This window comes from Mycteria americana, chromosome 8, assembly GCF_035582795.1.
Source record: "Mycteria americana isolate JAX WOST 10 ecotype Jacksonville Zoo and Gardens chromosome 8, USCA_MyAme_1.0, whole genome shotgun sequence".
Classification (NCBI taxonomy): Eukaryota; Metazoa; Chordata; class Aves; order Ciconiiformes; family Ciconiidae; genus Mycteria; species Mycteria americana.
The window spans coordinates 6082008-6109899 of NC_134372.1; the positions used below are offsets into that span (position 1 = coordinate 6082008).

The 27892-nt window shown below is 42.9% G+C and overlaps 2 protein-coding genes across 13 annotated transcripts in view; one reads left to right on the top strand and one right to left on the bottom strand.

The window, feature by feature from the left end:
- Positions 1-1177: 1177 nt before the first annotated feature.
- On the bottom strand, positions 1178-14051 carry NME5 (NME/NM23 family member 5). 5 transcript variants are annotated; one of them, XM_075509940.1, is made up of 6 exons: positions 14031-14051; positions 9488-9654; positions 7210-7415; positions 6746-6846; positions 5590-5708; positions 2540-3143 (listed from the first exon to the last, which is right to left on the bottom strand). In XM_075509940.1, exons 2-6 carry the CDS (start codon positions 9614-9616, stop codon positions 3018-3020), a joined length of 681 nt encoding a protein of 226 aa, XP_075366055.1. In that variant the 5' UTR covers positions 9617-9654; positions 14031-14051; the 3' UTR covers positions 2540-3017. The 5 variants fall into 5 exon arrangements, with proteins under 5 accessions (XP_075366056.1, XP_075366055.1, XP_075366057.1 ...); XM_075509942.1 differs by lacking the exon at positions 14031-14051 and adding an exon at positions 10879-10991; XM_075509943.1 differs by lacking the exon at positions 14031-14051 and adding an exon at positions 10753-10878.
- A 5953-nt stretch (positions 14052-20004) lies between these two features.
- Positions 20005-27892, top strand: part of HNRNPAB (heterogeneous nuclear ribonucleoprotein A/B) — a 31143-nt gene continuing 23255 nt past the window's right edge. For 2 of the 8 annotated variants that reach the window (XM_075510950.1, XM_075510948.1), the window contains exons 1-8: positions 20005-20164; positions 20292-20592; positions 23726-23894; positions 23980-24138; positions 24558-24689; positions 26467-26575; positions 26669-26821; positions 26900-26984. In XM_075510950.1, the coding sequence (XP_075367065.1) occupies positions 20330-20592; positions 23726-23894; positions 23980-24138; positions 24558-24689; positions 26467-26575; positions 26669-26821; positions 26900-26970 (1056 nt within the window). In that variant the 5' untranslated portion in view covers positions 20005-20164; positions 20292-20329 and the 3' untranslated portion in view covers positions 26971-26984. Of the gene's footprint in view, positions 20165-20291; positions 20593-23725; positions 23895-23979; positions 24139-24557; positions 24690-26466; positions 26576-26668; positions 26822-26899; positions 27107-27240; positions 27566-27892 lie in introns of those variants that run through there. The other 6 variants (XM_075510954.1, XM_075510952.1, XM_075510949.1 and 3 more) reach the window with 5 other exon arrangements.

Consider the following 27892-nt stretch of genomic DNA (forward strand, 5'->3'; position numbering starts at 1 on the left):
AGTAAAAGTAAAATGAACTCCCTCAAAGTTAAAAATACCCAATAAAACTCAATAGGCAAGGTAATTATTTTGACTCGACAGGGGGAGAAGACAGGTCACTCATTCCCACAGAGAGCAGCTTACACCTTGCTGACACCAAATAGTAAGACATCTTTCAGTTCATCTGTTTTTTCCAAAGCTATGTTTTCCGTGATATGGATTTATAACACTGGCCACGCCTATACCAGTCCAGGCCAAATAAAAACCTAAAGACCAAAAGAAATGTAAGCAGCACGTCCTCCAACAGCCTCTCCTGTGGTGTCACAGCTCCCCCAGGGGACCAGGCTGGTTGTCCCTTTTACACTCCCAGGACTGACATTCTGCCCACATCCTACTTACTAATGCAGGTTCCTCAAGAACTCAGCTGTGAGATTTGCTGGATCAATACTTGTCCTACATGTACAGATACAGTGAGTCAGGATGGCACCCAAGGGATGACAGTATCTTCTCTCTTTCTACCTTTCCCTTAGAAAAATGGAAGTGAACACCAGTCAGCAATTGAAGGTGTTAGCTCTAATATTAGAGAATAAATCCATGCTAGACATACACTCGAATGACTGAAACTTTATATTGCATGGGTTATAAAGGTAACATTTGCAACATCAGCTGCTTTTGCCCCTTCTCCTGGTAAGGACCCACATACTCTCTATGGAAGTTATGATCCTCTGTAGGTATAATATAGCACAGGTCTGTCACAAAAGCAAATCTAAAAACTCCAGCAGTAACATAAAGGAGACATTTATTGTCAGGCAGTATCACATCAAAATAAGTAAGCAAATTTCATAGTAACTAACCAAATACAGGAGAATGTCTTGTGAATTCACCAGAGTTTAGTTTCTGGCATATTCAAAAAAGAAATTTTTTGGTTTGGCTGACAGGAAACCACAAAGCACAACTGTCCTGTAATTGGAGCAATCAGACACGTATGGGGACAATAATTATAGGCAAAATAAATTAGTTGTAAACAGATCTGTTTACTATCTTTCTAACCACCTCATATTTTTTTCTTCATATTTGAGGGTTTGGGCTTGTTTTTTTTTTTTCTTCTCCTAAAAGTCCCAAGATTTTTAGGTCTTGGTACTTTATAAGTATAATAAAGTATAAGTAATAATAATATAAGTATAATAAACACTTTCTAAGTGTTTATTCTCTCAGCTGGCAATAGTAATTTATTCCACTGAGAAGATAAACAATTAGCTTAAACAAAGTTTAATGTTACAGACAAATTATTTATGTTTCTGGTAATTACTCAACTTGGGGCAGCAAGTTTTTTCATGAAACAAATTATGAAATTGCTTGTTTGTTTAGTATTAGTCAAGCATACTAATATTTCAGAGTTGTGAAAATGACATTGTTTTCTCTATCCTAGCCAAACCCTAAGATACAAAGCTTGAAGTTAACAGTGCGAGTATAGCTCTTTGAAGAAAATTTAAAAGCCCCACGCCCCCCCCCCCCCCCAAAAAAAAAAAAAATTACCTACTTTAGAAAAGGTAATAGTCTGGGATTAACCCATTGCCTGTTGAATAGCATGGCCCCTAACCCATTCTCTTGAAATTCTCAAATAGAACACATTAAAGTTCAAGGGTAAACAACAATACAAGGAAAACAACAGAAATCAGCATACCTTTTAAGAGCAGGAGAATACAAAAAACACCCTTAAGGTGAGCTGTTCCAATTAAGCACCTTTCTTTCAAACAAATGTTGGAAGACAGCATTAGTCCTTGACTAAAATACACCTTCTTATGACTTCTAATGGAAATCAAAGACTGATTTATAACCACTGTGCCTTTCGCCACTGAGATGGGAAAGGTACGTTCAGTGTACCTTCAAATAAGTACTTCAAATTACATTCTAACAAAATACGTCAGGCTCAAGTGAATCATCTTCAAGAGTGACCTTAGCTCGGTGATGTAATCAGCAATTAAAATTCTAAAGTTGCTAATACGCCTCCAGTAATTGTTTTCTAAGTTACATCCAGGTACCTCCCTTCATAATGGAATTTGTGTCTGCTAAAAAAAATGCTGAAACACAACTCTCAGTTTCACAAAGCACAGGCCAGCTGTATGTCATTTGGGAATCTGCACTGGTGTAAATTATTTTGTTCTCCCCAGACAGCCAAACCAAGATAAATGGGGAAAAATAGCAGTTAAGTCACACCTGTTGAGAATTTTGTCTTTTTCTAATCACCTGACACCATAAATTTATCATGTAATTCTACATTCACTTTGTCAATAGAAAAGCTACTACTCCTGGTTAAGTGTAAGGTTATTAATCCCACAAAGACACAGGTAGTTATGACAATAACATTTACTTCAGATAATATTGATTACATAGCCAAGGGACACACTGAGAATGATAATATATATCTGTAACTTGGAATGCTTGAGATGGTTTCCACTGAGCTCTCACCCCTGATGCTCTTCCTCAGTGATCTGATGTTGTAGCCTAGGTTTATTAGGATTGTGTTCAATCAACCAGTCAGCAAGCCAAGCCTGTGGAACAAAAAACCCAAACAGTTTCATTTTCTGTTGTTTTCTATTAAGTGCATGGGAGAATATTAAAAGCATTATTTGAAACCTGTGATACAGACACTCTCCTACCGTGCTGCGAAATGAAGACCTTTCTGAAAACATGGACATATAAATAACCTGTTTTTTCTAAATGTTCTTTTAAATCTTCACAGCTTATATTGCTTGTGAACAATTCACACTGACCTTTAGAAGACAACTTTTCCTGGCAATGTCTATCTTTGTGTATGTATAAGAACATTTGAGCCGTACTTCAAATAATCAACTCTGTTTTGGAATGAGGCTGTACAATATGCATGAAACTGCCTAATGAAATATTACTCCTGACAACACTTACACATACTTTATCTAGTAATCATTCATTAAAAGTGCCAGTCTTCTGCACTAAAATCACCTTATAGTACCTAAAACTTAAAAACACAACACAGTTACTTTTTGAAATTCATCTTGTTAGTTTTCCAGCAAATTGTCCTTAAACAAGAATGTGGGAGGTAAGAATGCCTTGAGTCCTAACTTCATCTGCCAATGTCTTGGCCTGGCCTTAGGCAAATTAACCCTTTGCCTCGGTTTCTCCACCTGTAAGGAGACGTTTTCAACACATCCTTATTTACTGCATAAGGCTGTTGACGATTAGTTTCTGCAATGTTAAGTACAACAAACTTCATACCATACTGTGAAGTGAAAGAATTGACAGAATAGTAGACCAGTAAGGTAAGCAACACTCTCCTTTTATTACCAGGTACAAAAAGATTGGTTTGCAAAGAAAGAGACAACAAGCAGAGCACTATGACAATCCTCACAGGTTAGTCAGCAATAGCAGAAGAACAGTAAGAACTCAAGACAGAAATGGAAAACAAACAAACAAAAAATCCCAAAACACAAAAGCCCAAAAGCCCTTAGGAAGACTACTTGGGAAAAATAAATTTTTAAATCGTTTGAGCCTGATTAAATTTATCCTGCGTTACTTAGGGAACTGGCTGAGACAACCTCTGTGCTGCTAGCAAGTATTTCTGAGTGGACAGAGAGTTTCTGATGCCATCTTCAAAAAGAAAGGGGGGGGGGGGGGGGGGGGAAGGGCCAAATCACCCCAGCTTCAGTTCCTGGAAAGATACTAGAAAAAAACCCCAAAACATTCCATCAGTCTCCCTGTAAGTCACCTAACAGATAAAAAAATGAAAAGCAATAGCTAACATATATTTCTGGAAAAAAGTAGTTTCAAATCAGCATTATTTTCCTTCTGTTACAAGGTCACAGACATTATGGACAGGGAAGAAGGAGCAAATATTATGTTTTCATTTTAGTAAAGCTATTGACACTGCTTCATATAGCTTTATAGCTTTCTTACAAGCAAGGAGGAAAGCATGGTCTCGAAGTTACTATTAGTTACCACATAACTGGCTAGAAAATTGTGCTCAGAATGCAGAGATTAATTGGAAGCAAAACCAAACAATGAGTTAGACAAATGTGACTTATAAGGTAAGAGGAAAAAAAAAAAAAAATCATTTTTTTTATATAGTGCAGAGATGACTGACAGGGAAAAAAGATGGTACCGCTCTTCAAATATGCAATAGGTTTCTGCAAAAAAAGGAGATATTACATTGTCTCCAATGTCCTCTAGGGATAGTAAAAGGAAAAAAAAAAAAGAGTAATGGGCTTAAAATTGAAGCACTGGAGATTTAGGCTTTTAGTGAAGGCTTTTAACTAAGTATAAATAAGCACTGAAACAGATTGTCTAGGGAGGCTGTAGATTCTCCATCATTTGGAGTGCTAAAGAACAGGCCAGACAAACATTTGTTAGGAACAGTTAGATACAATTGGTCTGGCCTTTGGGCAAAGGGATGGATGAAAAGACTTCATCTCTGTTTTCTAGATTTCTATGGTAACAGTGCCAGACATACACATAAAGTGAACAGGTTATAAAGCTGGAACACTCAAAGTACATTTAATCTGACCTCATGTATACTACGTAGTTCATAGAAACACCCCTGAATTATTTTTCATGCTTTTTTTCTGAAATGTATCTTTTAGAAAAATGCAATGTTGATTAAAAACCAGATAATGATGTAGAATCCACCACAACTGCCAGTAAGTTGTCACAGTGATTAATTATCTGCATTCTTAAAGAAGTACTAGTGTGAACGACTTGAACTTTAAGAATACAAAAAACATTTACCATATTTTTCCAGATGAAAGAAAGCTAATTTTGTTTAGGGACTGAAAAAAAACAACCCACCACCACGAACAAAAAACAAACAGGAAATTAACTCTAGTCTTTCCACAAAGAACTGTGATTTGAATGACATCTATGGTTAAAAGGAATAATATGTGAGAGGAGGGCAAGATGCATCAGCTTGATAACTAGAAAGGGGTCACAAGAAGACAGAAGAATTTTCTGTAGGTCAGTTTGACTACTCAAGATAGGTTTCACTCAAAAGAATCATAATTCATTTTCCTGGTGAACCATGGAACAACCCAAGTAAATGTTAATCAGTGCTGTATAGTCAAAATAATAGCTTATCCTAAAGAAGGATTGATAATATTAATTTAAATAAAAAAACAATGACAAAATATAGACAGCCTTGCTAAGAACTCTACAGTATTTTACTCAACTGTGTAACTACTACCAGTGTGATTAGCATCTAACCTCACGTAGTATCTATTGTGTGAGAGCTATTTCATCTCAAACTCACCTCAGAAACAGTAAATAAAAACTTATATTTGACATCATATGATAGTACCTATTTACCTTTCCAGCCATCTGTAACAACTATGTGTTAGAAAGAGTTTTATAGAAGTCACCTAAAAATGCTGTCATTTCATCAAGGCTGATTTCATTTAGTCCTGGCCCTCATTTCATCTGTTAATAAACCAGCTTCTTGAAAGGCACATGTTATTTGATTAGCTCATTAGCAGATAGCTAAAACAGCACAGCTCTTTAACAAGAGTAGCTTTCCTATATACAGGGACTTTACTAATACAAAGTAAATGTATCACAAAGCATACAACACAATACTGTACATACCATTGGATCTGCTGGCTTCTCTTTACACAGTGCAGTGAGCCCAGCTAGTAGCGTAGGCTTTACATAAAGGTTCAAGTAATCTCTAGCTCTTTGTCCAGCTGGAATTGGCTCCAAGATCACTGTAAAGAGTAACCGCAGGTGTTGGAAAGCAGCTTGTACAGTGATTTAAAAAGGCATTCTTTCAAAGCTTGTTTATATATGAGCTGCTGTTTTCCTTAATAAGTTAATAATACATAATGGTTTTTATAGCTTCTCCCACAACAAACTGCAAAGAAGCTAGCTGAACCCCTTTACAATGTCCCTGAGGTCATCTTACTAATTATAGACAATTATGAAAGGGGAGGAAATGGAATCATCTGGGGAAAACCTATATCCTTGAAGATGCATTGGGGGCATGAGAGAAACAATATATTCCATGCTTAGTACTTCCTTCTTGCAGTGTGAATCTGATTTCTGAAGACCCTAAAAATCTCACCTTAAGTCCAGCTTTGTTGTTAGGGTGTGGAGAAGAGACATGGTTTACAGTGGGTAAGATTTGCAGGGAAGTGCAGCATCTTTTATTAAACTAACTGATACACTTGACAGAAACAGACAAGTTTTTCTATCAGTTTCCCTTGCATCTTTCTGTCAAAGAGCAAAGTCATCTTTCAACTGTTACATTCCAAACAAGAGATCCTCTTCCAGCCTTTCCAGGTTCTATGGCCCATTTATCTGGCACTTAACTTTGGAATTGCACTATTATGTGAGCATCCAGCTGCAGCTGAACAGGAATTACTCAACCTGAGCCCAAGAAGAGAGTCAGTCTTCTCAAGCCAACAGGAGTCCCCAGCGCTGACAGTGCCAGAAAGACATGCTGGAGTGTAATAGCTTCCCATCTCCTCTCATTTACCAGCTTTGTCTGCTCCAATTCCCAGACCACAGAGTTTGAAAAGTAGAAGCAATCCCTGTAACTATAATAGCTCTTCAGATACAGTTTGGTATGCCTTTCATAGCAGAAAATATCAGCTTATACATAAGAGACTCACATTCTCATGAAGCAAACAAACCCAACCTCTTCTAAATCCAATTATATCTAGAGTCTGGACAGAGACAAGTAATAACAGGGAAGGACACTATCCTCCCAAAGATTGGCAATGTATTATTTGCACCATTTTACCTTCTGGAAACATGAATTGAATTTCTCTTTCTGCTGAGGAAATGCTGAGACTGCCGTGAAGTGCATTCCTCAGATCATCAGTCCCATAGATTGCTCTTAAGCTAAAAAGAAGAGAAACAACTACTTGGTAGACAACTGCAAATCCCTTCCAAGTCTCTACAGTCTGAGAGCATATAAAAGCAATATATATGGGCTAATTAACAGGCATTGGCTTGATTTTGTTTTTAAAAAAAAAAACGTCGCTACCTAAAATTTATTTTCATACACCCAGCATTCTCCATAAAATGGGTGAACTTTACATACTAAAAAAACAAAGGTGAAAAACTGTGTTACAAAATTGGAGAGATAACAGGCCACTCCAAATCTGTATCTCTACTGTAAAAGAAAAAAGGAGAGATATTATGGTCTCAATTAAGAGAAAGACAAAATCCTACTGACTTCACCAAGGCCAATCAGTGAGTTACCTGTGAGGGTGAGTTCTCCTAGCTCTTATGCTGTTTGATGGTCCAAGCAATTCCTTCCAGTATGAGACTGCGCAATGTCTGGCAAGCACCATAGCAACTAAAGGTCCAGAACTCATATAGGCTGTTAAATTAGGAAAAAACACTTTTCCATATTGGTCTGCATAAAAGTTGCTACATTGCTCTGGGCTTAACTGGAGCTTCCGTTTCTAGAAAGTGTAAAAGAAAAAAAGAATGAAAAAAAAGCTTGCGAAATTAAGATAGCTTACTACCTCAAGTAGGATACAGTCCTCTAGTGCAGACATATTTTCAAGTGCAGGAGAACAAACACAGTGTAATGTCCCAGCCTAATCTGATTCTCCCAGATCCGATCCTCTTTGAGACACAGAGTAACAATGAGCAAGAGTTTTCCAAGTTAATTAAGCAGACAAACAGGCCATTTAAGTAAGATGTGGTTTTAGCCTACGCAAACTACAGCATTTTAAAACTTCTGGATGACTTGAGGTACAGTCAGGGCACAGTACAGAAAAAGTGAAGAACGTTACAAGGGCAGAATTTAATTACTCAGCTGCTCCAGCATAATGTTCTACTTTTAAACAATTTTCTCTTCAGCCCACACCGTTAATTATGCAATTGTTCTATTTTTCATTCAGTACTCATGCTTTATGATTCTCACAATAGCTGCCTAGCCTCCAGGTGCCCAGGATTAGGACAAGTTTGAGAGGTTATCAGACAGCATAGAGCAGTCACAAAAAGAGACGTAAAGAGGTTTTTTTGAAGCGCAGTCTTTGAGCCCTAACTTACGCAACACAAGAGTACCACAAATTCAGATTCCTAATAACTTCGGTGCCAAAAGTCACTGGAGACATCAGAAGATGCTATAAACATCTTGTCATTAAAGAACAAATAAAAAAAGATCTAATTTCTCTCATCTTCCGATACATTTTGTATAAATAAACCAACCAGACAGGTAAGGGAGGAAATTAAAAAAGAAGAAATGTCAAAAAGGAGCATTTAGAAGAATAAGAAGAAATATTACATTTCGGGGGGGGTTGACAGTTGGACTAGATGATCTTAGAGGTCTTTTCCAACCTTAATGAATTAAAAAAAAAAAATCTTAAAATTATATCTAGAAGCGCAGTTGTCGTTCACGTAGTGCCACAGAGCCAGCTACCACGGCCAAGGGCGCTGCCGCGGGGCCGGTATGAGGAGGGGGAGGAACAAAAGGAAAACGGGGAGGAGGAGGAGGAGGAGGAGGAGGAGAAGCCGCGCCCCGCCGCCGCTGGCAGTCGCGAGGGCACAGCGCCCCCCAGCGGCCGCCCCGCGCCCCCGCCCCCGCCTCCGCCGCGGGCTGTGCGGGGCGCAGCGCGGTGCCGAGCCGCCGGGTGGGGCGGAGCGGGGTCCGGCTTCGCACCGTCCGGTTGTAACCGGCACTTAAAAGCAAGCAAAGACGTCCCGCCAGGCACGGAGCAGCACTGCTGGCTCCTCGCCCGAGATCCTGACGCATCCCTTGCTCCAAGCGATCCAGCGCTCCTGTTTTATTTCCCAGATTCTGACTTACTGTAATAAATATTTTTTTTTCAAATGCTCTTATAGAGCGAGTGTATAAAGAGCCCCATAAAAGAGGACTGAGAGAATACATTTCTTATTAGCTAACGGCAATTTTTCTCTTAATGCAATCTCTGCTGAAAAATCACACTCCAGAGCCTTTCCCAGCAGCATAGCGTCTGACACGGGTGCTCAAGGCAACATCTCCGTGGCCACCGCGTCAGGTCCAAAATGTGAAAAGACAAGCTCAGTAAGGCCTATTTAAATGAAACTTTTGTAATACATTTAAATATCCATAAAGGCCCTTTACATTAAAACCAGTGGAAACAAAAAATACATCAGACCGCAACTGGCCAGCTATCTAATTCAATTAATTCTCTAAGCATCCACTTGGCAAACGCACGCTGCATGTGATACCACAACGATATGCTCTCCAAAGAATTACTTTGGAGAGTCCACGTATCTGCTACATCTGTTTGCTAAATCTGAGTTTATTAACAAAGTCTGTGTTTTCCTGTGGTCAGCAAAATAGTCAGTCTCTTCTGTTCCATCCCATGCACCAACAAAATGTATCCCTACAGAATCTGGCAGCAGTGGTTGATGACATATGAAAAATACAAATTGATTTTTGGACACGCTAGCTTTTAGTTACTGGCTTGACTGCTGAAAGTTAAGATAAATATTGTTCTGACTTATAAACTGCAGTTATTTTCTCTGGAACACAGCCTATTACCTGAACGATCAGGAATCCTGATCGGAGAATGAGATCCTCTATTTCTTCTTCTTTATCAACGACATCTGGTTTGATGAGGGCCAGAGTTCTTTCCACAAAAATCTGAGGTTCGGGCATTAACATCTGCATCTTGGCTTCTAAATTAGAATTCACGTGCTCCTTTCGTACTGCAATGACACCAGTTCATGATATGTGGAGTTTGTCTACTGCGCACTCACCTGTGGCAACATTTACCGTGTACTCCAGGAACGGAGAGGGTCACTCCCGTTTCAGAACATCCACCTGAGATTTTCTCTGGACTAGTTAGCACTCTAGTTCACACTCCCATTCTCAGTGCAGTAGCATTTTGTGGAAAATAAGCCAAAAATTAAATGTTGTTAGCCAATCATAAAATGTGAACTATTTCTAATATTTCACTAATTAACTCAGACAATGTATGAGAGAAAGAAAAGCGTCATCACACACTTTGCTATGTGCCAGAGCGAGCCAGGCTCACAGGCGCACTGTATTCCCACATCCTCAACCGTGTGTCCCACCAACCCCAAAACCTGTGTTCTCACACGTGAAAATCGTGGTGTTGGACTTATTACTTGGATCTATTCCACCTGTAAGCCTCAAGGTCCTTATCAATTGTTATTTCTTATATTTAGGGGCTCAAGACAAAGCACCAGTTTTCTAACTGATCGGATCAGGTCATTAGCAAGCTATTAGGATACGAAATTGGTCTGTGAATAGAGGAACTAGTGCAGAGGGGTTTGCTACAGACTTGTGACCACTTGTGACCTTCTTTTTCCCCCTCTTCCCCCTGCCTCCATGCTCACAGCCCTAGGTCGCTCTCCATCTGCACTGGACAAGACACAGGTACAGAGCCGACTGGCCAGCTCACTGCTGCAAAAAATCATATATAACTGCTCAGTTACACCTGCCTCCTCAGTCGGGAGGACCTTTTCTGCCATCTATACCTTTGAGACTCCTCGTTCGCTTTCAAATTTGGTTGAACAGGCTGCGGCCTCCGTCGGGGAGGAAAGGCGGAGAGCTGAGCACCGGACGGCCGGGGCTGCCTTTGCCTGGGAACCAGGCTGAAAGCACACACACCCGGAGTGCTCAGAGCAGCCGGGCTGGAGCCGGAACACCCCGTCACGGACACCGGCGGCCCGAGGGGCCCAGGACTCGATGGGGACCTGAGGACGCGGCTCCCTCCTCTCTGCCCTCCGGGCAGACCCCTCCCCACCGCCCGACCCGGACAACGGCTCAGCCCCGCCTACCCTGAGGGACCCGCCGCCACGCCACCAGCTCCGCCTAGCTCTGCCCCCACAGCGGCTGCGACCGGTTCCCCGGCCCGGCCCGGCCCGGCCCGGGGCCTTTCCCGCCGGCGGCGCCATGCCACGCACCTTCCCGCTCCGCCGCCGTTGCTAGGCGACGGCGGGGCCGGCTGCCCGGGCGGGCGCCGGGCGGAGCGGCCACAAGATGGCCTCCGCGGCCCTCGGCTGTGCGCTGAGCCGGGGTGGGGGGGCAAAAATGGCGGCTGGGGAGCAGCGGGAGCGGCGGTGCGTTGGCAGCGAGAGGCCGCCGCCCTCGGAACGCGCCTCGCAGCCCGGCACAGCCGCGGTGTCCGGGCAAATAACTGAGAACTGAGGGTCACATCTACCTGTTTATGAGCACCTCGTGTGATACGAGAATAAGGAAGGGAGCAGCGTGATCTGGAGGGGAGCTATCAAAAATACCATTTCTCCGTGACAATAAAAGCTTTATGTCGGTTTTACTTCACACTCAGGACTGCCGAGGGAGGCACGATCTCACAGCAGACGTTCATAAACTGAGGTAACTGGAAAAAAAGCAGCACACAAGCCCTTCAGATTATTTACATATCAATATTTACTGTGGGAGCACACACAAGGTTTCCTGTTTACACGCCTGATCACCATCGGCGGGATCGGGAGCTTACAGTACACAGCCTTCCGGCATATCGGATGTACTAACCTGAATCTGCAGCTCTCTAATACTGTTTTTCAGCATTTTTTTATTGAATTGCAGTGTCTATCCAGTGCTACTTCACTTTTATCACAAAAACAAACACGTAATGAGTAAGAAACTGTTGTTGTTTTCCGAGTTAAACCATAATGAGGTGAGCCAGAAACAGAGCTGGGGAAGCTGCATTCCCTGGGGATTTTTTACCAGATTTTACCACCGTCGTGCCAATACCCTTGCTCCCTGCACACTCCCTATTTCCCCAGCTCTCCGGGGCTGCTCCCGCTCGGAGGAATTACAGTACAGCCATCATCCGTCCAACGTGATCTTCCGTGCCGTAGCCCAGCCCGCGGCCTGGAAGCCGAAGTGTTGGGTGCTGTGGCCTCAGGCCCCCGGTATCGCCTCCCCGTCCGCCCTGTTTACCCCAGGCAGGGCTGCACGTGCTGCGGCCAGCTCTCCGGGCTGAACGCCTGCCAGCTGGCCCGGCACTATCGGGGTGTGTGCCGGCAAACGGCACTGATAACTACTGAGCTCTCTCGGCAGCCGTGCCTCCTCTCATTTGGGCCTCAGCCCCTCTTATTACCAATTTCTCAAAAATAGTGGGAGGTGAGGTGCTGTTAAGACCTCTGGCCTGCTGGAGAATTCAGCTGAAACTGGCCATTGCATTTGAGTCCTTGAGGTGACACTGACAAAGGGACAGAGAGAAAACACAGGTACATAGGCTTCAGTTTTTTAATTAAATCAGACTGAAAGTAGATGCAAAGGAGAAAAGACAAAAAAAAACCCCAACACTTTAAGAGCCATAGATGCTGACACTGTGTACCCTGGTTAGCAGAGGAAATAGCAAATTTACTGCAAAAGCTGTTTTTAGTATAAGAAAAATTCACTTTGCCGTAATCTTTTTCACGAGTGGTGTAAATAATGTAGAAATAGAAACAAGAAACAAAACTCTGCAATTATTTCCTTGCAGCCATTTTGAAATATGTTTAAAAATCAAAGACTGAAGTTTTTATTCACATACCCTAAAAAATAAAGGTTCTAAGTGCACAAGACTGAGTAATTCAGATACAGACTCTCCTTCACTGATACAGGCAGATGGCATTTGTTTCTTTAACAGAGATCTCTCATCCAATATTTAATTTGAAGACATTGTAAACACTGCAACTACACAGAGATAACGGATAAACATGTTTTATTTTTTAAAAAAAGCTGATAGAAAGAGTTCACCAGTTTTTTAGTTTAGTTCAGAGTTAATTTGGCAAGAGTCGTTTCTTTTCAAAGTCAATGAGCGCAAGTGTGACAGCCCTAGCTTAGATTTAGCAGTTCAAAGGCTTCCTCAGCCTGGATGAATACTTCAGAATTATTATGTAAGAAATGTTGAATTTAATATCCATGTAAAACACTGCTAACATTAATCTCGTGCAACTTATTTATTGTATGCATTTTTTTTTCAGCTAACCAAGTTAAAAAAAATAAAAAGTATCTTTCTGTGCATCCTTATATGCTGCAGTTTCGCCGGGAGCAGGGTCCTGTGCACTTCACTCCCCACCACGGGCCCTCGGTCTGTGTCAGAATTTCTCCTCGCTGTTTCCAGAAGCATTTCAGGAGGGCGGAGATTGTCTAATTTTAGTACCTCGGAGAATCCTCTGCTCTCCAATGAGCGGGCGGCTGCATCTGGAGCTGCAGCCAATTACCCCGGGTTTCCTCCTGCTATGCTTCCCACGATGGTTTGATAACGCAGACTTACAAATTTGAAGTGGCCCCATGTTAAGAGAAAATGCCATTATGTGTTCCCTAACAAAGATGTATCTTTTTACCATAGTAGAATCTCAAGGATTTCTTCTAAAGCCTTGGATTCCATAAACCTGACCTTACAACCCTGTGTTAGTATCATTCTCTTGCGTATATTATCTTTATAGTGCTTGAAAAAATATTTCTGGTAACTTAAAGGCTGGTCTGAAGCATCTTCCCTAACTTCTGTAGGCCAGGGATGTGGTTTTAAGAAAAGAAACCAAAAAAAGTAAAATTATAATTACAATGTAATGAGCTGTTACAGTTCTGAATACTTTTCTGGGCATAGCTTTGCTGCTGTATCTTATCTGTTAAGCGGTTTAACAAGCCTTAGTTGTCTCACTTATTTTTAGCTGGCATGGAATATAACAACACTGAAAGATTGTGGCTGCAGGTGCATTTGCATTCTAGTAACAACAGGTAAGTAACTTTTAAAGGAAAAATATTATTTCAGAGCTTTGTACTCCAATATTGCAAGGAGGTGGAGAAACAAGTGTCTTGCAGACTGTTAAAAAAAGAAGGAAAGACAAACAGAATGATGAAAGTAACAGAATGAAGAAAAGCTAAACGAATACTACTGACTAGTTGCACTGATTAAAAATGAAGCTTGCACATCTTTTAGCTTTTTTTGCTTTTTGATGTTAAACACAGAAAAATGTATTTGCTTTAGTAGTAATTTACTAGCTATACATTCACCACATGTACAACTTTCGTCCACCACTGACTTTTTTTTGCTTCTGTCTCTCATGATAAACTGCCATACCTACCCACAGTACCGGCTTACCTTCAGCGCTTGCTTCATCCATGCTTGCTTTTGCAGTGCAAAGTGTCTCTGACGGAAATCCTGTGATCAAGCTAACTTCCTCTCCTGCAAGCCTGCTCTCTCCTCCATTTCTGCCTTCTTACAGCTGAACAGTTCTACTTCGGCAGCTTATCTGCATGCCTGTAATCCTAGCTCGCTTTTCATTGCTGCTGACTAACCCTTGTCAAGCCTTCCTTGCTGCTTTCCTCTAGTCTCACCATTTTATTTAAAGATAAAATTAACAAAATATTCTCTTGCTGCTTCCCCTTTCTACAAGTCTGTAAGTGGCAATAACAAAAATCTTATCTACACATCTTCTGTAACTCCATCACTTGCCCTATTAACCTCACCCTATTTCATTTCCTGATCTTCCTCACACCCACTCTTTCATTTGTTCACAGCTTTAGTCATTCAGTCTGCTCCGACCCCCCAGCACCTACACGGATATACTCGTCTCTTTTACATTAAAAAAAAAAAAAAGCCTTTGGTAGAAGTGCCTCTTGTCATCTCACTTTTACAAGTCTTCCGATCACGTCTCTTGTCCAGTTCTACCCTAAATCCTCGTCAAACTTGGTTTTCTTCCTCTCATCGTCTGAAAGCTTCTCAAACCACCTTAAAGCAATCTCTTCCTTGGCCTTCAGTCACGTTCAGCATAGGTAGCTAGTGTCCTGTCTTAGCTTTTGTAATTATCCTCACCTATTGCTTCTCCAATCGCTGTTTCAGCTTGGCTTGTCAGTACCTTCGCTTGTGTTTCTTTCCCTTTCCTGCAAGAGCAGTGGTGAGTGCTGTTCTTGACTCTCCTCCCTTCCCTTCTAGCTCATAGCTCAACACCCTCATTGATTGCCTCTCATTACTGTCTCCTTTCAAACTTCTGGTGTCTCCACTGCAATTGAAAGTCTTGGTAATGAGCATGTCTTAGACAAACCATCTGCCTGAAAACCAACCACTTTTCTACCAAGTTATTTTACAGCCAACTGTGCAGAGGAGTGGGTGGAACCTTACAGCCAGGAATGTGTGGTTTGGGCTCGGATTGGTCGAAACTGCTGTGGAGATGTCAACCAAGATGCAATCTTTGTTATTTATCGACATGGCTGGGAATCTTGCTCAAGCTCTCCTCACCTCAGTTATTGTTGACATCCTTTTCTCTGGCCTCAACAAATAATGCATTCGCTTCCATTCAGAAAGCTCTGCAACACCATTTTCTTAGTTCTTCAGTTTAACTATGTTAGTTTTCCACATCTTTCCAAAGAGAGTCTTCTCTATCACACACAAAACTGTTAGCCTTCAATTGCAAGCCCATTCACACACTGATCTGGTCCTACAGACCTTTTGTGGGACACTGAAAGGGTATCTCCTATTTCCTGCCAGCCGGTACAACTGAATTCCACTACCGCACTTTCAAATAAAGACCTTCCTGCTTTATCCCATGAGGAGCTCCTGTTGAACACCTGTAGAAGCCGGCATTGACAACGGATTTTCTGTAAAGCTTCTCCTCACCTGTATATAGACATTGTGTATAGATACTGCATATAGATACTAGGCTTTTACCTAACCTTTTGGAGCAGAAACACTTGCACGCGTTTGCTCTTTCATTGTTCTACATGATGTTTAACATAATACTGGCTTGGATTATCCCTGAGGCCACTAAGCTCAGAGATAAGTATTCAGTGTGATGCTACCCACAATGAATAAATGAATGTATGAATAAACCAATAAAAATCTTTTATTTGGCAAATTACAAGAGGCAATCGGTTAAATAAGGGGTTTTTTTAAGTTGTATTGTCCATGCTTCCTTAAACGCATCTTCTCTTAATCTTAATTCCATGTGGCGTAAGGCATCCTTTTTGCCATTCTCATTTTGAGCACTTACTTTCAGCTGTACCGTTAAAATCAATGGGATTACTTGCATAGAGTTATTATTATTAAATTTATTTATACTGTGCGTAAAGACTAACTCAGACAGAAGCATCCTATAGCATGGTATTTTGTATATAGCAGGCAGTCTGTGACCTGAGATGCCTACAATCAATTCAGACGAGACAGACATAGGGTGTGGGAAAGGGATAAATTACATCAACAATTTTCAAGGCAGTGAATGATATGTTGGTTCTCTTCTTTTTTTTTAGAAGAGGGGAACTAGAAAAATCACCACAATAATAAGGAAATAGAGAGGATAAAGAAGAAAGGTAAGGAGGCAATGAAGACAGGTATGGCACAAAACTGGTATGAACAGACAGCAGGGGCAGGGCTTGGAGTAAACAGCAAGTCTGATAGAGCAGCAAAATTAGGCCCAAGATCAGAAAGTCCATACACAAGTAAAATTCAATTGAATTTCAGTCAACACCATGAATAATCATAGTAATTACAGGATTAAAAAAAATGGCAAACAGAATGATAGTTTTTTTCTCAGCGGTAAATGTGTCATGTAAGGAGGATTACCATCCAAGAAGGTACGTGTGTATTTTTCTTTCTTTCGTTAACCACAGGCTTTGAGTGGGGAGTGAAACGCAAGACCAAAACCCAAGTCACAACCCAGAGGAATTCTTTAAAATGACCTTGTCTTCGATGTCTAGATATGTAAAGAGTTAGTCATGCCAGTCACAGTTTCAAACCAGGCTGCTTAGCCAGTCTACGACCACATTGTGATCCTGCTGTTGGATATGGGACACGTAAGGCATCAAACAGCTATTAAAATGGGGCAACTGGGAATCACAGAGAGCCTTGGCAGTTGGGAACTGCTATTTGGAATTGCCAAGATGAGAGACTGAGATGGACCTGACCAGGAGAAATGGGCAGTTGGAAAAGAGTACAGCTTTAAAGAAAGCACTGTTAAGCAGGGAAAGGATAACACATGCCAGTGCCAGTGGCTATGAAAGGAAAGACGAGACAGGTTCAGCAAAGCAAGACAGAGAACTGGGAAAAAAAAAAGAGAAAAGAAAGAAAAGGGAGACGTATGGAGAAGTCCAAATAGAATGACAATCATTCAAGTCCTTAGCAAGGCTTGATGAAACACAAAGGATCTGTTTGGGGCAGTGAATCTTGCAAGGAAATGAAGTAATAAATGTATCATCAAAAGCACTCAGGTTACATCCGTCAGCTGAGCCTAAACTTACATGACAGACTCATATAAACTGCTGCCAATTTCAGTTTACTCTCAGGTGCTGGTCTATAAACTTGTAACTTCAGCACAGATGTATTTCTGCAGTCAGCTGCCACAGCTGCATACACAAAAACCTGCAAGAAGAAAGTGGACAGGGCACAAGAGTGATAACATTTACCACTTCAGCCATCCCGGTTAGATCACCCTGCAAATACCAGTTTGGCCTTTGTCCCCTGTAGTGACTTAAGCAAATGCGTGATATTTTCCAGTTGAAGCAGGCCAACAGCACTGTATAAATGAATGCAGTCAGCTCACAGACAGTGGCTTAGTTGTTTTTAATCACAAACCATACCTTTTCGATACAGACCTGATAGGTTTACAATCTAAGCCAAAGCTGCCTAAAAAATCAAAAGACGTTATCTTGCTGGATGTGGGGTAAGTTCCTCTGAGATGATATAAATTAGGATAAAGAATATCTTATGAAAAATTTATTTGCTTCTAACATTTTATTTAAAGTTCAAGACAAGAAAAACAATTTAAAAAATATATTCTCGTAAAGATGAGTGTCTTTATCAGATAACATATACAACTTGTCCTGCGGACATCACAATTTTCAAGTGTATTGGTTAGGTACTCTTTGTACTATCTTTACTAGACCTGACCTCATATAAAATTGTTTCACAAACTTTAGCTGGTTGTAGAGCTTGTCCATAGCGTACCCTCCCCTGTCAGCAGACTAGGCTGAGATAAACATCTCTCAAGTTCTGAGCCGTTGTAGCTTGGGCTGCAAGTGTGGCAGAATACTTACAAATTAATATCCTTCACGGACAGAGCACCTGGCTGACAAATCACACATGTTACACTATGCTCGTGTATTCTTGAAATTACCTGTGTTAGGCACTTATTTTTAGATTGCTTTAATACTTTTCCATTTGTAAGCAGCAAAAATGTGTGTGTGTAAGATTTACAAAAGCAAATAGCCACTATGGCCAAGGATTTTAAATCCAGAAATTATAAGAAAATCAGTTGCAGTTCCAGTAACAAATATGAGGCAATCTTGCTGCACATGTGCACGGGTATCAAAGCAGAAAGCTCAGCTTGGACCAGTTAAAGTGATGCTCGTGGCAAGTACCACAGCCACCAAAGCAAAAGAGTGGCTTGATATTTTGGCTGTAGTGAGGGGCTACTTTTCATACCATCTCCCAATACTAAGCACAATTTTCTTTTTTTTTTTCCTCTTCACCTTAAGAGATCTGGCTTATAGCCTGAAGCAATGGAATGTTTTTATTAAAAAAAGAAAAAGTGGATCAGGCCCTTACTCTGAACATACCATGTTGATTTTATTTCATGTTCATCTTTAACACTCTGCTTGTTGTACTGCTACAAAGCTTACAAAACCAAAGCTAACATCCCCTGCTTTACCAAGTTCCTACTTCAGAAAATGAATTCCTGTAGAGGATAAAAGGTGTGCTAAAAGCAGTTCATTGAAGGACAGCCTGGATCCTAGACCAAATTAATTAAAAACAAAATGTATCACCACTATTTATTTTTATTCACAAGTAGCTATGCACACTCTTTCTGAATGGTAGTAGCAGATGAAAATACTGGCAAGTTGAGCCAGAGGAGATATTTGACAGGGTGGAGCAAGCAAGTAATAATGCATGCATTCATTACTACAGAAAGTTAGGTAATAAGTGTTACTTTTTGCCCACAAGCAAAGGGCTTAACTTCTTTTTTTTTTTTTTTTTTTTTTTTAAGATGTGGCAGTAAGCTTTGGCTGTCTATCCAAAAGCCAAACTCTGTCCCTTTGACAGGCACAAATGGGATATTAGGAATGGTATACCGTACAAGAACTTGAAGTACAATTACAAGGAGCAGTTGTCTTTGCACTTTGCATGCACAACTTTGTCAACAAGGTTGATATATCCTTGGGCAAAAGGAATTAAGGCCTAGGCACATGCTCAGGGCTCCAGCTCCCAGAGTTATGTAATATCCAAATCTAAGTTTCCATTAAAAACAACAAACTCCGGCCCTCTCGGTTGCAAAACCAGCAGAGCTGGAAACATTTAAGTAAACGTCTCGTACTGGAGTAACTAACTCAGTGTACATAGCGCACCTTAAGTTAAACTAGTGCAAGACGGTAAGTCCCGCGCTCAAGTCACAGGCGTGTTTCCGTAACTTTACCGTGCGGGACCCGAGGGCGTGGGCTACCACAGCAGGGCTCTGGCGGGGCCGGCCTGCCCGGTGCGGCGGGAAGGGCTCTTCGCGGCGGCGCCGTTCGGGTCCCGCCGTGACTAAACAACGGAAGAGCGTTAGGAGAGCGCTGACTCTGACCATTTCGCCCGGGCCCTGCACCCTCAGGGGTTGGGTTTCCTCCCTGTCACGCTTGTGATTTTCGTGAAGCACCTGGCGAGGATAGCAACGCTCGCCGGGGCGATGGGGCGGCCGCCGGAGCGGGTCCTTCCCGGCCCGCCACACAGGGACAACGCGCCGGACCCACGGGCCCCGAGGGAGGGCGGTGCTCCCCGGGCTCCCGCACCTCCCAGGCTGCCCCGCCGATAACAGCACGACGGACGGCCGCCCTCCTCCGCCTCGCAGGCGGGCCGGGGCCGGGGAGAGCCGCCCTCAGCACTGAGGCGAGAGGCGCGAGGCCTCCGCGCGCCTTGCCTTGCCTTCCCTCCCAGCCCAGTCCCGCGGGCCGCCATTCGCCTCACCCCGCGCGCCCCGCCCGCCCCCCGCAGCAGAGCCAACAGGAACCGCCGAACGGCATGAATGACAGGCAGCGGCGGCCAACGAGGAAGCTCCTTATTGCTGTGTGGCCGAGGCTCCGGCGGTATAAAGGCGGCCACGCGTTAAGGCTCCGGGCCGGAGAGTACGTGTCTCGGGGGGAGGAGAAGGTGGCGGCGGGGCCGGTGCGGAGCAGCCGAGCGCCGCGGGGAGGGGTGTCAGCTCCAGCGCGTGGGGGATTTTAATCCGATTCCGGCCGGCCCGGATTTTATTGAGAGCGGGTTTTAAAGTGAGTATGAGCGGCGGCGGGATGGCGACAGCGGAAAGGGGGGGAGGGGCGGGACCGGACCGGATCAGACCGGCCCGGTGGGGGGGAGCCGCCTCGCTGACCCGCGGGCCGCGCTCGTCTCTTTCAGGCGCCTGTCGTTTCTCTCGCCTCTGCGGACGGGGCAGCATGTCCGAAGCGGAGCAGCAGTTGGCGGCCGCCGCCGGCGCCACCCAGAACGGGCACGAAGCGGCCGAGAGCGCCGGAGAGCAGCAGGCCGAAACCGGCGGGGCTCCGGCGGCGGCAGCGGGCTCAGCAGCAGCGGCGGCGGCGACGGCGGGAACGGCGGCGGCAGGAGCCGGACCGGCGGCGGGGACAGCGGGGGCGGCCGCCAGCCAGAACGGAGCCGAAGGCGACCAGATCAACGCCAGCAAGAACGAGGAGGACGCGGGGTAAGCGCCGCGCCTCCTCGGCGGGCTGAGGCGGGAGCAGGCCGCGCCCCCCCCCCCCCCCCCCCCCCCCCCGGGCGCCATGTGCGGCGGCGGAGCGCGGCCGCTAGGCCCCGGCGCGGCCCTTCGGCGCGAGCGGAAGCGAGGCGGGCGGCTGGCGCGCTCCGCCGGCCTGGGCCCCGCTCCGCCCGGCGGGGGAGGGCGGCGGGCGGCCCCGCTGCGGAGGGATCGGGCGGGCGGTGAGCCGGAGGCCCTGCAGCACCAGCGCTTCCTTTGTTCTGGAGCTGCCTTTTGTTGGCGCCATGTGGTGGCTGGGGGAGGGGCGGGGAGCGGGTTTGTTGCCGTCTCACGCTGTAAAATGGAAGGGGGTTTACCTCGGCTCGCTTCGCATCCCGCGTTTTCCTCCCCCTTTCCTCTTTTTAACGAAAGGAGCGGATGAAAGGAGTTGTTTTTTGTCGGGGGGGTGGGCTGGTTCAAACTTTCTGGGGATTGCGCGACCGATCGCCGGCGGCGTCGGCGTAAATGCGAACGTGTTTTGTGTAACGCATATAAAAAAAAAATAATTCTAGCTTTGGAAGCTAGTCGCAGTAAGCTAAGTATTTTTGGAGGGAGTAAAGGGAAAACAACGTGATTGAGACGATGTGCGGTGTGTTTAAACCAGTAAGAGCGATTTTGGTGTATTACTTCGCAGCATTGTCAGAAAACGGCTTATTTCTTACGAGTGATTTCTGGAGGAGTCAGTGTAGTTTCGCTGTGTTTCGGTAGTGGCATCCTTGTGTGTAAGAGTAATTTCTTTCCTATCGTAGTTGGTCTGTTTATGAATATACGCGCCTGAGTTGAAAATTACCTGCCTGTTTCTCAAATGGGTCTTTGTGATTCAAGCTACCCTATGTATTTAATTGGAACTCCCTTTGTTATCCCTGGGCCCTGAACCAGAGAGTTGGTTTCCTCAGGTTGAACAGAGAGCTGAACCCACAGTAGTGTAATATTTTGGCTGTAAGGGAAGGAGTAAGACTTGCACAAGTTTCCTATAAGCTACGGCAGGATGTACCTTTTGCAGACACTAAAAGGATTGAGAACCAGGCCTTTCAGCTATGTGCAAATTTTCTTTTTACTTTTTTAGTATTCTGCCCTGAAAAGTGGGTGATACTCTTTCCCTTTCTTGCATAGGAGGTGACAAGTTTCAACTCCAAATCCGTGTGAAATGAAACTTCTAAGAAAAGCAGTTATTTAGAGGGGTTGACCTACGTGGAAAATTTAGTGCTGTGCTAAACCAAGAGCTGTCCAAGGCAGAGTTCAGGGTGCTGACATTAGAGTATTTTGTTAAGAGCTGAAACATGAGTTTAGCTGCACTAATACACTCAGGAGGAAAGAAAGAGACTACACGTTAAGAGTGCAATTGTCCAGTTTGTGTGGCCTCTGGAGGCAAAGCCAAATACTAGGAATTTGGTCTTAATTTCAAAGGCTCTATATTGTTTAAGTATATGTAGGTACCAATCATTCCAATTACAAAACAAAAGACTGTAAGTTACAAAGGATAATATCTACTGCTGTGGTAAGAGGTGAATTTAGCATGTGGCAATATCTGTTTGTGTACCACAGCCCCAACCTGATGGCATAAAGCAGCCAAAGCTGCCTTCAGACACATTCCTGTCATCCCCCAACCATTGAATTTCTCTTAATCATTCTGTAAGTGTAGCCAATGATGACAGGGTATGCTATGGAAAACCACTGCTGGTCTGTACAGATTCTAGCAGTCATGCTTGGTCTGTAAGCTGTTATGATGAGAAGGAATCCATCAAGTTACCTTTCTTTCACCTGTTATTGAAAGGCTTAGTAAACTTTGTAAGGCCTTTTCTGTAAGGCTCTGTTGTAATGGCTGCAAGCACACAGACTTGACTTGGACCCTATGTGTCATGCTGCACTTGTCAGTTAAGAGTGCACACTTGATCTTCTGAAAAAATAAAGGTTTAGCCTACAAAGGATATGGTTTCATCCAGTTTAAGGAAAAAAGCCAAAAAACCTGTAGCACTTAGTTTTATTCCTCGTGTTGCCTTTTGAACATAAATGGATGCTAGTTCTAGCTAATCAAAGTTACACATGAACACCAAAAGCCACTTTTATTTCAACATAGTCTAGTTTCTGAAGTGCTGCTAGCTTCTAGTGCCAAATCGAGGTTGCCTCTAAACAGAGTAATGACAACTTAAACTGCTTTAGTCTATAGTTAGATAAAAAGGCTCGAATGCTTTTAAAAGCTTAGTTTGTTACCTTGGAAACTCTGAAAATAGAAAATACAGCCATGTTATTAATGTTTTCATTTGAAGTGAGGCATTTGAATAGTGCCTTATTGACTGATCTAAGTTTTGTTTGTTGGCTGCACTTCTGTATTGTGCTTCACTAGTATTTATGTCTTTGAGATGCTTCAGAGGATATTTTGTGTAGGAAAGTGGGCAGGGAAGTACTGTATTGGCCTTTCATGAAAGTAAAGTCTAATAGTGGAGATACTCCTGATGAAGTATAGACAGTGCAAGACTGCACTGATGAAGATAGAACTAGATTCAGTAACTAAGCAGGAAGAAGTGCACAACATAGTAGTTAAGGCAGGTCCAAAGTCCCATCTGTTGTATGTGACTCTTTTTAGAGGCCACACATACCTGGTTTAAATTTTGCAGATTGTTCTTAGGACTAAAATTTTTACAGCCGTTGTCCAAATCCTAAAAGAGCTCAAGCATTTTGCTTTTGATGCTTTACTCTATCCTGAAACCTTTCAAAGCAGTAGGAATGATCCTAGGTTCTTTCCAAAAACTGACTTGGCAGTACTTAATCAATACTGCTTTGTTGCAAATAACAGAATACTGTTGAAAGAATGTGAGTTACTAGTGAGGAGTATTTTAAGCAATTTACTGTTCCTTATAGCCTGTAATAAACCTCAGGGTGCATTGTGTCATTCCCTCAAAGAGGGGAGGGAAAACCCACTCTTGTGCTTTTGACAAGATGCAAAAGTGTTTAACTTTCAACAGTTGGTCCCGTTTCTGACAATGCTGCTGAGGTGTGTACCACTGTGAGCATCTTGCTGCATATGCTTTTCTGTAGTGCTTCCTGAATCTAAACAGCTCTTACCTCTTTGAAATTGCAGGAAGATGTTTGTTGGCGGCCTCAGTTGGGATACAAGCAAAAAAGACTTGAAAGATTACTTCACCAAATTTGGTGAGGTAACCGACTGTACGATAAAGATGGACCCTAACACAGGAAGATCCAGAGGCTTTGGATTTATTCTCTTCAAAGAACCTGGGAGTGTTGAAAAGGTGAATTTAAGCTTCGTATTTGAGATTCTTAACTTCTAGGGGAGACTTTTCAGCTTGAGTTAATCCTATCAAACTATCTTTTCAGGTTCTGGAACAGAAAGAACACAGGCTAGATGGACGACTAATTGACCCCAAGAAGGCCATGGCAATGAAAAAGGATCCAGTGAAGAAAATATTTGTCGGTGGCCTAAACCCAGAAGCCACAGAAGAGAAAATCAGGGAATACTTCGGAGAGTTTGGAGAGGTGTGTAATGTTATCTTAGTAAACACTGAAACATATAGTCTCCAGTTGCTGTTTAGTTTACTAATAATTTGTAAGTTGCAAATTCAGTTAACTTCAGATGTATCAAGCCTTCTGTAAGTGATCCAGAGGTTTCCCATCTTGAGAGCAAGGAAGGCACATACTGCACTAGATGCTTCCATTGCTAGTTAGATACCCTTGTCTTTAACTTAAACCGTTTTATCTGATGTTAAAATTGTTTTTGAGAGTTGTGAAATTGAAACCTCTGGTCAGAAAGCCAATGTTAGTATCAAAACCAATATTGTAACTTTGGTGTTGATAATATGCATAGAGAGGAAACTTTCTGTTTTACTGTCCCAAATGCCATGCACTTAACTGTTCTGCTAAAACATAAGTCTGAAAATAGTATTTCATGTCTTCAGATTGAAGCAATTGAACTTCCAATGGATCCAAAGACCAACAAAAGGAGGGGGTTTGTGTTCATCACTTTCAAGGAAGAAGATCCGGTGAAGAAGGTTTTGGAGAAGAAATTCCATAACGTCAGTGGAAGCAAGGTAGAAACTCTGACTTGTAAATTTTTGTCCAAGTTATTAAGTATAATACCACTACATCTATAGTCTGAAAAGGATTTTGTAGACCTCTGATTTCAAGGTACCCAAATTACAATAAAGACAGCTTGCAGTTTACCAGAGGGGTTTTTTTTGCCCTAAGTTTAATTGCAGAGGTTAATCCAAGGTTCTTTGCTGATACTTGTGGTTTTAAGACTTGCTATGTTTTAGGGGCTTTTCTAGGTAAAGTATCTAATTGCATTCATTAAATACATGTAGAAAAACTGGCTTATTTATGTATCAGTCTAGCAATATAAGCCATTTCACAGATATGTACCTATTTTCAGCATAGAGCACTTGCATAAATTCAAGGCTTACAGACACTAACTTTGTAAGCAGCTGGCTGAAACTGGCTCTGTCTGACATGGGGGTAGCTTCTGGTGTGTTCTCTCAGATGCCCTCCATGCTACCAAAACCTGGTCATGTAAACCCGATACAAGGATCCAGAGAGTAAATGTATGCTTATGGCAACTTGTATCTGGTCAGCTGGTTATGTGAACTACTGTAAAAGTGGGGTGAGATGCTCTGAACAGCTGACTGCTCATGTGTGAGAATAGCTCATTAGAGGCTCATGTGTCAAGCTAATAAGAGCAGCACTGGAGGCAAATGATGTGTGCTGGCTGGAGGTGTCCCTCTTCCTTTGCTCCATGGCCAGTGCTGACCATATGCTAACTTCAAAGCCCTATTAGATCTGGTCATACTTACTGTCTGACACAGTAACTTAGATTGCACTTTAAGACTGGTCTTGACACAGCACAGAATAAACTTTGGCAAACCTAATGCACTGGTAGTTGTCAAGACACTGTAGTTAACTATAGTTTGTTTTCAGGAGAGATGAATGCTTATGTGCCAAGGGAGCTGAGAAATCATATCTGTATCTCGTAACTATGGCTTGTTTTTGCGTCATAGTGATAATAAAAAGAGCAGGTTACCTTAAAGCTCCTGTGGTGAAGAATTCCAAGCCAGGCTTGATCAGGTGCTGCTATAGTTCCTTTCACAGCAGCAGTAGCTTTCATCTCAGACTGTGCACAGATTCAGGAACTAGGAAGCTGGCTGACAGCTTGAACTGCAGCTTGGGAGCCTGTCTTAGAAATGTCAATTCTGGTTGTTTTTAGCTGCTCTTAGTATTTGATAAGTGGTGATTTCAAGTGTACAGTCCAACACAGATGCTCAGTGTATGGGGTGTGTGAAGGCTGTCAGGAAAACTTGTTCTGGTGCATTTCTTGGATCCTTGTTTATTCAGTGCAGCTCAGGTGAAGTGGTCTAGTAGCAACAACCTCGTCTTGGAGGTTGTGCCAGGACAGAGGGCAGCCTTGTGGCTCCTACAGGAGTGGTGGCTATGCTGAGGTGGCTTCAGCACCTCTTCCATGGGGAGTTGATAGTAGAGAATAGGCAGCATAAAGTACTCTGAAAGCAGTGGCCTGCTTTGTATGGTCAATAATGACTTACCTCTCTCATCTATGGGGGAGTTGATGGTAGGGAATTGGCAGTATAAAACACTCAAAGCAGTGGCCTGCTTTGAATGGCCAACAGTGACTTACCTTTGCCCAGGCGGCACAATAAATCGGATGCTTCTGGATATGCATTAGTCCTGGTCACATGACAGAGCACAGCATGCATACCTCCTTTGCCTCTAGAGTAACCTCTGGCTTTCCTAGGTGGTTAGGTTGGGTGCTGCTGCTATAAGACAGGATACACACTCCTCCTTGTTTTTTATTTTCAGTGCGAGATTAAGGTAGCACAGCCAAAAGAAGTATACCAGCAGCAACAGTTCAGTAGTGGTGGAGGAAGAGGTAGCTATGGAGGAAGAGGCAGAGGTGGAAGAGGCGGCGGTAAGTACTACACGCACTACTTTAGTATGGACACATTCTAAATAAGTTGTGTGTACTAAAATGGGATTTTGTGGATGGTTTTCCCTTCTATAGCTCAAAGTCAAAATTGGAATCAAGGTTATGGCAATTACTGGAACCAGGGTTATGGGAATCAAGGATACGGCTATCAGCAAGGTTATGGTGGCTATGGAGGCTATGATTATTCAGGATATGGGTATTATGGATATGGACCAGGCTATGATTACAGTAAGTAAAGAGAACTGTATTGGGTATAAGCAAGCGTAACTAATTAGCAGTTTAATGCATTTGTTTTCTTGTTCATAGGTCAAGGCAGTGCAAATTATGGGAAGACACCAAGACGTGGTGGTCATCAGAATAACTACAAGCCATATTGATCAAACTTATTCAGGTATGCAGTGGCATGGTCTCTTTTGGAAAATGACTGCATAGGTTTTGTATACAATGCTGTAGATGGATATTTCAGTTCTGTACCAAATTTAACTTTACAATAAATTTCTATGGCCTGTTAAATGTGCATCTTACTTGGAAGAGCTCCCTGGAAATGTTTTACATGTTTAATACTTACAGATAACTAGTTGTCTTAGACAGTGTGGTGTGTAAATTTCAGCCTTGCTGAAGGTATTAATTAATGATTTTATTAATAGGTTAAACTGAAACTGATTTTGAGGGTCTGCTTAAAGCTGCAGCTCTGCATCTAGGGACTGCCTCTTGGAGTTAACTATGGACTCTGCATTACTCCAGTTGTACAGAATGAGATGCATCTTAGGGAACCAGTGTCACTTTCCACCATTTTATTTTGTATTGTTTTTGTGTCATACATTTCCTGTAATGGAAGTGTTAATTTTACTGTACTTTTTGGTACCTTTTTGGAATCTAATGTATTGTAAGGTATTTTACATGTGTTCTGATTCACCATGACATGGATATTGAAGCTATCCTAGCTTTTGAAATAAAAAAGGCGTAATCTAGTGTCTTGTGCCATTCTTCAGCTTATGTATTAGTAAAACGGCAGTATACTGTTCCCAGAAATTAGTTCATGGCAGTACGTTGATAGGTGAAGAGTTGTGATAAAATGTTTTTAATCTTAAAACTAGAAGGCTGTATTGGTAGTTGTGCTCACTTGCAGTTAAGTGGCAGCTAAAAACTGCAGTCACTTCTGCCTGGAGGTTATGGAAGAGAACTTGGGTGGAAAGCCCCAGCTGTTGGGGATGCTGTGCTGGCATGCTGGTGGCTCATGTTCTAGACAAGTACAGAGGCTCAGCATAACTGTGTTAGTGTCTGCACTTGCAGGGCTCT